The sequence below is a fragment of the Thunnus thynnus genome, chromosome 2 (genome assembly GCF_963924715.1).
Source record: "Thunnus thynnus chromosome 2, fThuThy2.1, whole genome shotgun sequence".
Lineage (NCBI taxonomy): Eukaryota > Metazoa > Chordata > Actinopteri > Scombriformes > Scombridae > Thunnus > Thunnus thynnus.
In genome coordinates, this window is record NC_089518.1 from 39931568 (window position 1) to 39944067 (window position 12500).

General features: G+C 42.7%; 1 protein-coding gene and 3 non-coding genes across 7 annotated transcripts in view; 2 read left to right on the forward strand and 2 right to left on the reverse strand.

Moving 5' to 3' along the window:
* The window catches only part of cntrl (centriolin), a 95992-nt gene that overhangs the window by 50340 nt on the left and 33152 nt on the right, over positions 1-12500 (forward strand). For all 4 annotated transcript variants that reach the window (XM_067574669.1, XM_067574660.1, XM_067574652.1 and 1 more), the window contains 2 exons: positions 11376-11529; positions 11779-11867. In XM_067574669.1, coding sequence (XP_067430770.1) covers positions 11376-11529; positions 11779-11867 — 243 coding nt within the window. The remainder of the gene's footprint in view (positions 1-11375; positions 11530-11778; positions 11868-12500) is intronic.
* Positions 1370-1442, reverse strand: trnaa-agc (transfer RNA alanine (anticodon AGC)). Its single transcript has one exon. It is a non-coding gene; the product is annotated as a tRNA-Ala (tRNA).
* Positions 6018-6090, reverse strand: trnaa-agc (transfer RNA alanine (anticodon AGC)). Its single transcript has one exon. It is a non-coding gene; the product is annotated as a tRNA-Ala (tRNA).
* On the forward strand, positions 9673-9745 carry trnaa-agc (transfer RNA alanine (anticodon AGC)). The gene has a single exon. It is a non-coding gene; the product is annotated as a tRNA-Ala (tRNA).

The following is a 12500-nucleotide window of genomic DNA, read 5'->3' on the forward strand; positions in this document are numbered from 1 at the left end:
TTAATCTCATGTTGTGTGTCATGCCAGTAACCTGACAGCTTTGGACAGTCCCAGAGTATATGTGTATGGTCTCCCGCCAGGCCGCAGCCCCTGCAGCGATGACCCGAGGTGCCCCCGCATTTTGAAGAAACAAGAGGTGTCCTAAAATATCTCATTTTAATTTTCCATTCAAACTCCGTCTACATGGGGCTGTTGGTTACCTCGTGTCCCTTCTCTACATGACGGCTCCCACTCCTCGTCTGTAATTACTGTGTTCATTTCTAATTCCCACTTTTCCTGAACAACCAAACTATTATCCCTGGGATTGTCTCGTAGTATCTCATATATGTGTTATATGATCTTCTTTTTGATGGTTCCTTGAATTGTCAGCATGATAAAACGCTCTATATTTGATGGTGTGGTGCATAGTTTATCCCATTCCTGGTGTGTCTGCAGATAATGTCTCAACTGTAGATACTTAAAGGAATGATGAGTTGAAAGATTGTATCTACGCTGAAGTTATTCGAAGGACATTAGAACTCCTTCAAACAGCTGGCTCAGCATAATCAAACCTTTTTCTTGCCATTTTTTGAATCCTGCTCCTAATCTGGATGGAGGAAAATCAGTGTTATTTGCAATCTTCACTGCTCTAGATGTTGACGTGGAGAGTTTTGACCATATTCTCAAGGTATTCTTTATCCATTGGTTATTGATTTTATTTGCCCAATAACAAGTTCTGATTACACATGTGATCATGCTTTCCATAATAATGGAAGTATTCACTTATAATGTTTGATTATAAAGCACTAACCCTAAAATCACCTATAATATCCCTGATAAAGACCTGATACTTTATGATAAATAATTCAAACTACTGTTGCAAACATCAGCATTAAAGCTTTAAACTGTAAAAGTGGGGGAGGGGCCTGAACTCTGGAGAGGAGGAGGAGGAGGAGGAGGAAGAGGGAGCACAGGGGAATTAGCTCAAATGGTAGAGCGCTCGCTTAGCATGTGAGAGGTAGCGGGATCGATGCCCGCATTCTCCAGGAGACTTTTAACCCTTTCTGCTCTGTCATCAGTAGTAGAAATCCTTTCATATTACAGTCAGACATATAAACAAGATAACTATAAATGGCTTTCAGTTTTAGTTGGATTACAGATGGTTATTTAGATATGAGAGCGTAATGAATGTAATGATCTTTCCACACTGACAGGTTCACGCAAGCTATATTAGCCCGGGTCGGTCCGATGAAACACGTCTCCACGACAACCTCACAGCAGGGGATGACCGTGGCGAGAGAAGGAACATCAGATTCTGCATCTTAAAACCTTTTAACATGTTTTTCTCTCCAGACAGAACAGAGCAGAGCAGAAAGGGTTAAAAGTCTCCTGGAGAATGCGGGCATCGATCCCGCTACCTCTCGCATGCTAAGCGAGCGCTCTACCATTTGAGCTAATTCCCCTGTGCTCCCTCCTCCTCCTCCTCTCCAGAGTTCAGGCCCCTCCCCCACTTTTACAGTTTAAAGCTTTAATGCTGATGTTTGCAACAGTAGTTTGAATTATTTATCATAAAGTATCAGGTCTTTATCAGGGATATTATAGGTCATTTTAGGGTTAGTGCTTTATAATCAAACATTATAAGTGGCTTTTTTGAATACTTCCATTATTATGGAAATCATGATCACATGTTTAATCAGAACTTATTTATTAAATGATACACATTTATATCAATGAAGAGAATATCATTTCTATACTTGCATAGTGTTCCAAACCTATTTTTAGCTGATTATACATGTTTACTTTTACTGAAGTCAAACTGTGTGCAGGACTTTTCCTGCTCATGTAGTATATTGTATGTTGCATTGAAGTATTTCTGCTTTGACTACTCTGTTCCCAGTAAACATGCTCAGACAGAGCAGAAAGGGTTAAAAGTCTCTCTGGAGAATGCGGGCATCGATCCCGCTACCTCTCACATGCTAAGCGAGCGCTCTACCATTTGAGCTAATTCCCCTGTGCTCCCTCCTCCTCCACTCCCCCTCCCGCCTGCATGTCCTGTGACCTCTGCTGCTCAGCAGCTGCGTCTCAGTTCAGGATCTTCATCCTTCTGCATTTGAAGACCAAATGCATCACAGCAGCGCGACCAAGGCTGTCTCAATTCAAAGGCTCCTTCAGAGGAAATGTGCTCTTCTCAGCCCAAAGTTGGAGGATCCAATGGATGGATCCTTCGCGGCCTAACTGCCAGTTGGTGCTGTCTGATTGTCAGCTGCAGCTGCACAGGTTTGTAGGCGAAAGTAGCGACGCTTCATGACACCTCCGTAGACCAGACCGTCACATTTAACAACGCCGCAGTAGACCAGACCGTCACATTTAACAACGCCGCAGTAGACCAGACCGTCACATTTAACAACGCCGTAGTAGACCAGACCGTCACATTTAACAACGCCGCAGTAGACCAGACCGTCACATTTAACAACGCCGTAGTAGACCAGACCGTCACATTTAACAACGCCGCAGTAGACCAGACCGTCACATTTAACAACGCCGTAGTAGACCAGACCGTCACATTTAACAACGCCGTAGTAGACCAGACCGTCACATTTAACAACGCCGTAGTAGACCAGACCGTCACATTTAACAACGCCGCAGTAGACCAGACCGTCACATTTAACAACGCCGTAGTAGACCAGACCGTCTCATTTAACAACGCCGTAGTAGACCAGACCGTCTCATTTAACAACGCCGTAGTAGACCAGACCGTCACATTTAACAACGCCGTAGTAGACCAGCGCCGGCGGCGCCGTAGTAGACCAGACCGTCACATTTAACAACGCCGTAGTAGACCAGACCGTCACATTTAACAACGCCGTAGTAGACCAGACCGTCACATTTAACAACGCCGGCGGCACCGTAGTAGACCAGACCGTCTCATTTAACAACGCCGTAGTAGACCAGACCGTCACATTTAACAACGCCGGCGGCACCGTAGTAGACCAGACCGTCACATCTAACAACGCCGCAGTAGACCAGACCGTCTCATTTAACAACGCCGTAGTAGACCAGACCGTCTCATTTAACAACGCCGCAGTAGACCAGACCGTCTCATTTAACAACGCCGTAGTAGACCAGACCGTCACATTTAACAACGCCGCAGTAGACCAGACCGTCTCATTTAACAACGCCGTAGTAGACCAGACCGTCACATTTAACAACGCCGCAGTAGACCAGACCGTCACATTTAACAACGCCGCAGTAGACCAGACCGTCACATTTAACAACGCCGTAGTAGACCAGACCGTCACATCTAACAACGCCGTAGTAGACCAGACAGTCACATTTAACAACGCCGCAGTAGACCAGACCGTCTCATTTAACAACGCCGCAGTAGACCAGACCGTCACATTTAACAACGCCGTAGTAGACCAGACCGTCACATCTAACAACGCCGTAGTAGACCAGACCGTCACATCTAACAACGCCGTAGTAGACCAGACAGTCACATTTAACAACGCCGTAGTAGACCAGACAGTCACATTTAACAACGCCACAGTAGACCAGACCGTCACATTTAACAACGCCGTAGTAGACCAGTCACATTTAACAACGCCACAGTAGACCAGACCGTCACATTTAACAACGCCGGCGGCGCCGTAGTAGACCAGCGCCGGCGGTGCCGTAGTAGACCAGACCGTCTCATTTAACAACGCCGTAGTAGACCAGACCGTCACATTTAACAACGCCGTAGTAGACCAGACCGTCACATTTAACAACGCCGTAGTAGACCAGACCGTCACATTTAACAACGCCGTAGTAGACCAGACCGTCACATTTAACAACGCCGTAGTAGACCAGACCGTCACATTTAACAACGCCGCAGTAGACCAGACCGTCACATTTAACAACGCCGCAGTAGACCAGACCGTCACATTTAACAACGCCGCAGTAGACCAGACCGTCACATTTAACAACGCCGCAGTAGACCAGACCGTCACATTTAACAACGCCGCAGTAGACCAGACCGTCACATTTAACAACGCCGCAGTAGACCAGACCGTCACATTTAACAACGCCGCAGTAGACCAGACCGTCACATTTAACAACGCCGCAGTAGACCAGACCGTCACATTTAACAACGCCGCAGTAGACCAGACCGTCACATTTAACAACGCCGGCGGCGCCGTAGTAGACCAGCGCCGGCGGTGCCGTAGTAGACCAGACCGTCTCATTTAACAACGCCGTAGTAGACCAGACCGTCACATTTAACAACGCCGTAGTAGACCAGACCGTCTCATTTAACAACGCCGTAGTAGACCAGACCGTCTCATTTAACAACGCCGTAGTAGACCAGACCGTCACATTTAACAACGCCGTAGTAGACCAGACCGTCACATTTAACAACGCCGTAGTAGACCAGACCGTCACATTTAACAACGCCGTAGTAGACCAGACCGTCACATTTAACAACGCCGCAGTAGACCAGACCGTCACATTTAACAACGCCGTAGTAGACCAGACCGTCACATTTAACAACGCCGTAGTAGACCAGACCGTCTCATTTAACAACGCCGTAGTAGACCAGCGCCGACGGCAAGACCAGACCGTCACATTTAACAACGCCGTAGTAGACCAGACCGTCACATTTAACAACGCCGTAGTAGACCAGACCGTCACATTTAACAACGCCGTAGTAGACCAGACCGTCACATTTAACAACGCCGCAGTAGACCAGACCGTCACATTTAACAACGCCGTAGTAGACCAGACCGTCTCATTTAACAACGCCGCAGTAGACCAGACCGTCACATTTAACAACGCCGCAGTAGACCAGACCGTCACATTTAACAACGCCGTAGTAGACCAGACCGTCTCATTTAACAACGCCGCAGTAGACCAGACCGTCACATTTAACAACGCCGCAGTAGACCGCGTTGTTTGAAGCATGCAGCCCCTGAACTGAGACACAGCTGGCGTCTCCATGTCTGACCTGACCGTCTCCTCGTGGTCACATCGGGTAACTAATCAAACTGTCACTACATTTCAGACAATATTAATAAAACAATGTATAATATTGTACTTTTTAATGCACTATATTTATTTGACTACCATAATTACTCTACAGATTCACATTTCACATAGAAAACATAAAGTATATGATGTATTTCTAAAGATTAAACTTCTGAACAGCATATAAAGTAAATAAACTGAGCTGTATTTTAATGCTACTTATACTTTTAGGAATCTGTATTAATAAACAATAATATAAACGACATAATAATACAGAACTACAGAAGCAGTCATTCTACATAATAAGGATTTATTTGGATGTTTTAAGTACATTTTGCCAACAAAACCTTTACTTTAGTAAGATTAGACTTTTAATGGAGTATTTCTTCTTTGACTTTTTTAAACACTTCTTGTTCTGTTGCTGTTTCCACTCAACAAGCTCAGACAGAGCAGAAAGGGTTAAAAGTCTCCTGGAGAATGCGGGCATCGATCCCGCTACCTCTCACATGCTAAGCGAGCGCTCTACCATTTGAGCTAATTCCCCTGTGCTCCCTCTTCCTCCTCCTCCTCCTCCTCCTCCTCCTCTCCAGAGTTCAGGCCCCTCCCCCACTTTTACAGTTTAAAGCTTCGTTGCTGATGTTTGCAACAGTAGTTTGAATTATTTATTATAAAGTATCAGGTCTTTATCAGGGATATTATAGGTCATTTTAGGGTTAGTGCTTTATAATCAAACATTATAAGTGGCTTTTTTGAATACTTCCATTATTATGGAAAGCATGATCACATGTTTAATCAGAACTTATTTATTAAATGATACACATTTATATCAATGAAGAGAATATCATTTCTATACTTGCATAGTGTTCCAAACCTATTTTTAGCTGATTATACATGTTTACTTTTACTGAAGTCAAACTGTGTGCAGGACTTTTCCTGCTCATGTAGTATATTGTATGTTGCATTGAAGTATTTCTGCTTTGACTACTCTGTTCCCAGTAAACATGCTCAGACAGAGCAGAAAGGGTTAAAAGTCTTTCTGGAGAATGCGGGCATCGATCCCGCTACCTCTCGCATGCTAAGCGAGCGCTCTACCATTTGAGCTAATTCCCCTGTGCTCCCTCCTCCTCCTCCTCCTCCTCCTGCTGACCCTCGTCCTGCTTCTTCCCCTGAAAACAAACATGCAGTGAAACAGCAGCAGTGAGAAGCTGCAGTCGTCTCTTTAAACCCTGCAGTGAGTCTCATTCTTCTCCTGCTTGTCTTCTGAGCTGACAGCAACAAAACTCTTCAGAAAGACTAACTGTGGTGTACAAACACTGGTCTCTAACAGCAGCAACAGGTCGTCCTCTCTTTAAGAACCTCTGACTCCTCCCCCAGGGATCCCCCCTTCGAGGGGCGGGGCTTAACAACTTTAACTGGCTCCCATTGGCCTGGTTGGCCTGTCACTCTGCAGCTGTCCCTCTGATTGGCTGCAAGAAAGATTTCCTGTGTTGATTCAAAGAAAGGGGAGAGAGAGAGAGAGCAGGAGAGGAAGGGAAGTTTGTAACGGAGAGAAGACAGAAGAGAGGAAAACACAGACCGGAGTTCAGAGTGGAGAGATGGAGTGAGAGATGTTTAGTGCAGAGAGGAGGAGGTGAAATGTTGTTGTTTACTGAGGACTGACAGACGAGAGGAAGAGGAGGAGGGGGGAGGACATGCAGGATGTTACCCAGCAGCCCCCTGTGGTCTCTGGGGTGGAGGACGGAGAATCAGAAGCAGACGGTTAGACTGAACTGATCCTTCATCACACTGTGAGTTCACAGCACACAGCTTATGAACTAACATAGAAACAAACACGCTGAGAACAAAGTCAGTGTTAAATGTGTCTCTTATGTCATTATTCAACAGGCAGGAAAATAACATTATATATATATATCACATCCTTTCATCAGTGATTATGAGAAATGTTCCTTAAAAATCTATTAGACAGAAAACTTTCAGAATTGTATTTTATGTCTTCGTTCTTCTTTCATTAGTCACTTAATCAATACGTCGATCAACAGGAAATTAATCAGCAACTATTTTGATAATTGATTAATTGTTTCAGTCATTTTTAGATTTGCTGCCTTCGTTTTCTCAGATGTGATGATTTTATACTTTTATTTGTTGTAAACTGAATATTTTGTGTTTTGGACTGTTGATCAGAGAAAACAACGTTTAAAGACCAAACTATTCATGATCAAATAATGGTTAGTTGCAGCTCTAGTGCTTTTATATAACTCAGTTTACTTTATTAAGTGTAACTATAATACTGCACAGCTGATCCTGCTTATTTGTTGTCAGATTAGCTGCATGTTTACAGCTGTGTGACTCTCATCCTGAAGCATCAGTAGCTTCTTGATATACAGATCTAATACTTGGTTTATGAGATATTGTACAGACAGTTTACGTTCGTGTGCTCGCTGCTCAGACTGACATCATCACTGTGTGGAAGACGCCTCAACATGAAACTCATAAATACATAAAAACATAAATGTTGCTGCAACACAGGATGATGTCGTCTGGCGCTGCGCTGAGTCGGGCGATGGTAGACGACTCTGTGACATGATGGAGGACAGAATGAATATTGTAAACTAACGCTGCTTCCTGACAAGTGTCACCTATCAATGATGTTTCAGACTTTTACTAACTTATGAGATCTCTGAGATGACGACACAGTTTAAAGTCTTGTTGTTGAGTCAGCTGTGAACATTCATTCAGTCAGTGTTTGGTGTGAATGCAGCTCACAACATCCTGATACATGAGCAGCAGGAAGTGAAGCAGAAAGCAGCTGATGAAGCAGCCTGTTTGTCTGTGACCTTTCATCACAGGTTATGAACAGAGTCCGTTTAGATGAAATAAGAAGTGAGTAAAACGCTGCCACCTCAGTGTGACAGCTGTTCATATCAACCTCTAGAGGCTGATTACTGGATCATTTCAGACACGTCTGAAACATGTGGAGTGACGTAGCTGCAGATTTCTGTTTAGTTTGAATGTGTGAAATTAGAATCTACAATGATATAAAAACATGTTCACTTCTCTCTGCACCACAGTTTATAGATGACAGTGATGAGTGAGTCTGACTACACAGTAAACGTCTGAGCGTCTGATATATCAGGACGAGTGAACAAGGGAGAGATTACTGAGTAATCAGGTTACTCAGTAGTATACTGTAGTAATCTGATTACCAGGCCCACACTCAATCTGCAGATTTTGTTTACAGTTTTCAGCAGTGATGAATGTTTTTTTGCTTGTAATATGATAAACAATATTCATTTAAGATAACAAAGACTGTTTTTGATCATGAAGAAGCACATAGAACACATTAAAACAACCTGAAACCACCTCAAACAGGCTGAAAGAAACATTTAGCAGATTTTAGTAGAACCGTTTTATTTTGTCACAAACAGTTGAAAAAAACAAAGTGTGAACGTGTGAATTAATTTGCAAAAACATTAACCATTAATCATCTCCCAACAATTAACACTACAACACATAAACAAACAAATACATAAATAATAACTGGTGAGGCTCTTTGACCTCAACTTCACCTTGAAAACCTCTAAAAACAACAAAAACATGAAACTTCCAAGCAGCGTCTCTGAGGTGTCCTCAAAGTTCTTAGGGTGCAGATCCAGTTTGGGTCTGCTGATTAAATCTGTCAATACAAGCAGCAGGTCAGTAATCAGAGCAGGAGTGCACAGCTCACAGCATGATTGTGTCCAAATGTTACTAATAGTGAAACGTTTAGTGGTGGTAATGTTCTGATTTAAACGTCTTTAAACGTTTATTTTGTAATGATCTTTACATTAAACCTGCTGCTGTGTCACAGTGGTGCCTCCTCTGTCTGCAGTATGTTGTGCTGCACATGTTCACTGATTAGAAACACAGTTCATATTGTTTTAGGGTTCGATATTTAAGAAATCAGCTTACGGTTAATGAAGTACCTGTAAACACACTGATTTTATAAAGTAGCAGAATCATTTTTTTATTAGTCAGCACGTTACCACGAGAACACAGACAGACATGCAGAGTAATGTAGAGACACTGAGCAGCAGAGATCTGCTCCCTGCTGCAGAAACAGGAACATGGAGGAGGGGGGGGCAGTGAAGGAGGAGGAGGGAGCACAGGGGAATTAGCTCAAATGGTAGAGCGCTCGCTTAGCATGTGAGAGGTAGCGGGATCGATGCCCGCATTCTCCAGAAAGACTTTTAACCCTTTCTGCTCTGTCTGAGCATGTTTACTGGGAACAGAGTAGTCAAAGCAGAAATACTTCAATGCAACATACAATATACTACATGAGCAGGAAAAGTCCTGCACACAGTTTGACTTCAGTAAAAGTAAACATGTATAATCAGCTAAAAATAGGTTTGGAACACTATGCAAGTATAGAAATGATATTCTCTTCATTGATATAAATGTGTATCATTTAATAAATAAGTTCTGATTAAACATGTGATCATGATTTCCATAATAATGGAAGTATTCAAAAAAGCCACTTATAATGTTTGATTATAAAGCACTAACCCTAAAATGACCTATAATATCCCTGATAAAGACCTGATACTTTATGATAAATAATTCAAACTACTGTTGCAAACATCAGCAATGAAGCTTTAAACTGTAAAAGTGGGGGAGGGGCCTGAACTCTGGAGAGGAGGAGGAGGAGGGAGCACAGGGGAATTAGCTCAAATGGTAGAGCGCTCGCTTAGCATGCGAGAGGTAGCGGGATCGATGCCCGCATTCTCCAGGAGACTTTTAACCCTTTCTGCTCTGTCTGAGCTTGTTTACTGGGAACACATCAGTGATGTCAGCAGGAATATTTCAATGTAACAAACAGTGAAAACGTTTCTCTAAAATATTGACAATGTGCTATTTTTACAATGCATTTCTGTTTCTGTGTATCTTCATCATGTAAATTTAGTCTTTTATTGATGTATGATTCATGCATGAGGTTGCTTCATCACTAATTCACTTTAATAAAGATGTGGGCGTGCACGCTATTCTTGCCGTCACCACTGAAGCGTGGCGGCACAGTGTCATAAACGTCACTCCCTTCAACTCAAAGGTCAGAAAAAACAAACTTTCTTAGTCTGGTGATCATGTTTTCCATAATAATGACAGTATACAAAAAACCCACTGACCATAAAATAATAACAATCATATGATACAGAACTGACACTTTACAATAAATGAAAATGTCAACAATGAACCTTTAAACTCAGTAGATAAAGTTTAATAAGAGCATATAATATTACTGCATTATCAATGTATATAAAGGCAAAGCCTATTATTTATTTGCTTGACATTATTTATTATATTATATTCACAGATAAAAACTCTTTATTTATCTTAAACTGGCCCTTTATGTCTCTAACAGGCTGTTGTAGTTCCTGTGTCTTTAAGCCCCGCCTCCCGATGAGCCCACTCTGTTCTGATTGGTGGGGCAGCCGTATCAGTCGTGTTTAGTTACCGCCTTTCCTGCTTCACTGTTTCATATTAAAAGCTTTTAAATGACTAAATAACAGACACTTTTATTGTGAAAAATTTACAGGAAATGAAAAGTGTTCCTCGTGGAATCAGCGGAGCTTCGTTAGCAGCAGTAAAAACCAGTCGACAGAACAACATCTGGAGATATTTGGTGCTGTTTGTTGAGCGGATCAGTCAGAAATAATGGCGGGAGGAATAACACAAGCAGGAACAGCTGCAGTGATGATGATGTTTGATGAAGAGCTGTGCGTGGAGCAGATAAAGAAATCACCAGCTGACGTCAGTTCGGGTTGAAAGTAGAAAAAACATCAGAAAACCGAACATTCAGAGCAGGTTGAAGCTGCTACAGACCTTTACTTCATTATTGACACTTTGAACATCTGAAAATAAGGAAAAGCATAATAATTCCTCTTAAATGTTAATGTAACGTACGTAAACCATCTGTCTTTCATAAATGACGTCTAGAATTATCTGGAAACCATTTGATCATCTATGAAAACCATCAGACTTTTTAACAGATATAATAAGTTGCTTCTATTATTTTTTTTATATTACTGATTTTATTCATTTGATTATTTATATACATTTTAAAATATAATTTTCTAGTTTTAGTTTAGTAGATTTAGTTTATGTATTTTATATCGTTCCCTGGCATTATGTGCTGTTGTTCCCAACTTATAATATTATAAATAAAGTTTATTATTTTTAAAAAATGACAAAAAAAGCACAGATTTCCACAGGCGGAGAACTAACGGGACCAGTAAACTGAACGTTCAGTGAAATGACCCTTTAGGAAACTCATATTATTATAACATTATGATTATAAGTAACCAATAGGAACACAGTATTTTTTCTGTACCTGTTCTGATTGGCTGACGTCTCCCTCCCAGGCCCGTGTGACGTCCCGGTTGGCCAGTGTGAGACAGCTGTTGGACAGGATGAGCAGGAAGCAGAGCGAGCTGGAGGGTCGCCTCGACGACATGCTGACACGCATCGCCATGGAGACACAGGAGATCAAAGAGCTGGAGCAACAGCTGACCGACGGTGAGGAGAGAACTGACCAATCCCAGAACCTCTCTCAGACTGGAGTCCTGTGATTGGCTGTTTGGTAAAGTTAATAAAATGATTCCTCCTCCTCCTCTTCCTCTCCTCCTCCTCCTCCTCCTCTCTCTGCTCTCCTCCTCTTCCTCTCCTCCTCCTCCTCCTCTCTCTGCTCTCCTCCTCTTCCTCTCCTCCTCCTCCTCCTCTCTCTGCTCTCCTCCTCTTCCTCTCCTCCTCCTCTTCCTCCTCCAGGTCAGATTTTGGCTAATGAAGCTCTTCAGAGGGATTTGGAGGGAATCATTTCTGGACTTCAGGAGTATCTGAGATCCCTCAGAGAGCAGGTAGAGACTCTTCCATCTCTAATAAACATGTAAAACATCCCCAAAACACTGAAAGGACACATATTCTGCTTATTGTGGTTTTCTGTTATTTATTTCCTGTTCTGATGTCGGATGTTAAACATGGTCAAAGTTCCAAAACTTAAGATGAACGTATGAAGAAACGCTGCCTGCAAGTCAAAAGTCAGGGCTTCAACCTGCTCTGACCTTCGGATGCAACACTTTTTCTACCTCGCTGACAAGCTTAACGGCCGTCTGCTCTGTTGCCTTGGTTGCTAGGTGGTTGCTAAGGTTGTTGCTAAGGTGGTTTCTAAGGTTGTTGTTAAGGCTGTTGCTAAGGCTGTTGCTAAGGTAGTTGCTATGTAGTTGCTAAGGTGTTTCCATGTGTTGTTCAGCTCCAACATGTACGGATGGATTTGAGAAGTTGACATTTGGAGTAAAGAAGGAGAAAAAGAAGTGAAATCCTGCTACTATAGTTTGTTTACGTAGCCTCCGGAGCCGGAGGAAGCTTCCTGAAGCTGACCAATCAGAACAGAGTGGGCTCATCAGGAGGCGGGGCCTTAAAGAGACAGGAGCTAAAACGGCCTGTTTCAGACAGAGGCTGAACTGAGGGGCTGCATAAAGGACCAGTAGAAG